The sequence below is a fragment of the Penaeus monodon genome, chromosome 22, assembly GCF_015228065.2.
Source record: "Penaeus monodon isolate SGIC_2016 chromosome 22, NSTDA_Pmon_1, whole genome shotgun sequence".
NCBI lineage: Eukaryota > Metazoa > Arthropoda > Malacostraca > Decapoda > Penaeidae > Penaeus > Penaeus monodon.
In genome coordinates, this window is record NC_051407.1 from 19,924,051 (window position 1) to 19,924,320 (window position 270).

At 49.3% G+C, this 270-nt stretch overlaps 1 protein-coding gene across 1 annotated transcript in view; it reads right to left on the reverse strand.

Moving 5' to 3' along the window:
- Nucleotides 1-270, reverse strand: part of LOC119586975 (GRIP and coiled-coil domain-containing protein 2-like) — a gene marked incomplete at its 5' end in the record, with an annotated part of 25,570 nt that overhangs the window by 11,833 nt on the left and 13,467 nt on the right. Inside the window, 1 exon segment of the mRNA XM_037935713.1 lies at nt 29-229. Within this exon segment, the coding sequence (XP_037791641.1) occupies nt 29-229 (201 nt within the window).

Genomic DNA, 270 nt, shown 5'->3' on the forward strand with positions numbered 1-270 from the left:
TGCCCCAAACACTATAACTACAACTTGCCTGCTTTGCTTCATCCAGTTCCCTTGTGAGCTGGGAAATTTTCTGTCTCTCCTCCTCAATCTGCTCATCAGCCTTTCTCCTGCGTTCTTCGAGGGTGTGTTGCTGCTGCACTTCAGCTGCTATCCTCTCCTCCAGGCTAGCAACCTGCCCCCGCAAGCTCAAGGTGACACTTTCCTGTGTGGCAATTGTTTCCTCTAAGCTCTGCCAGAGTTCAAAGGAATACACATCAGTCACTAAGTTTT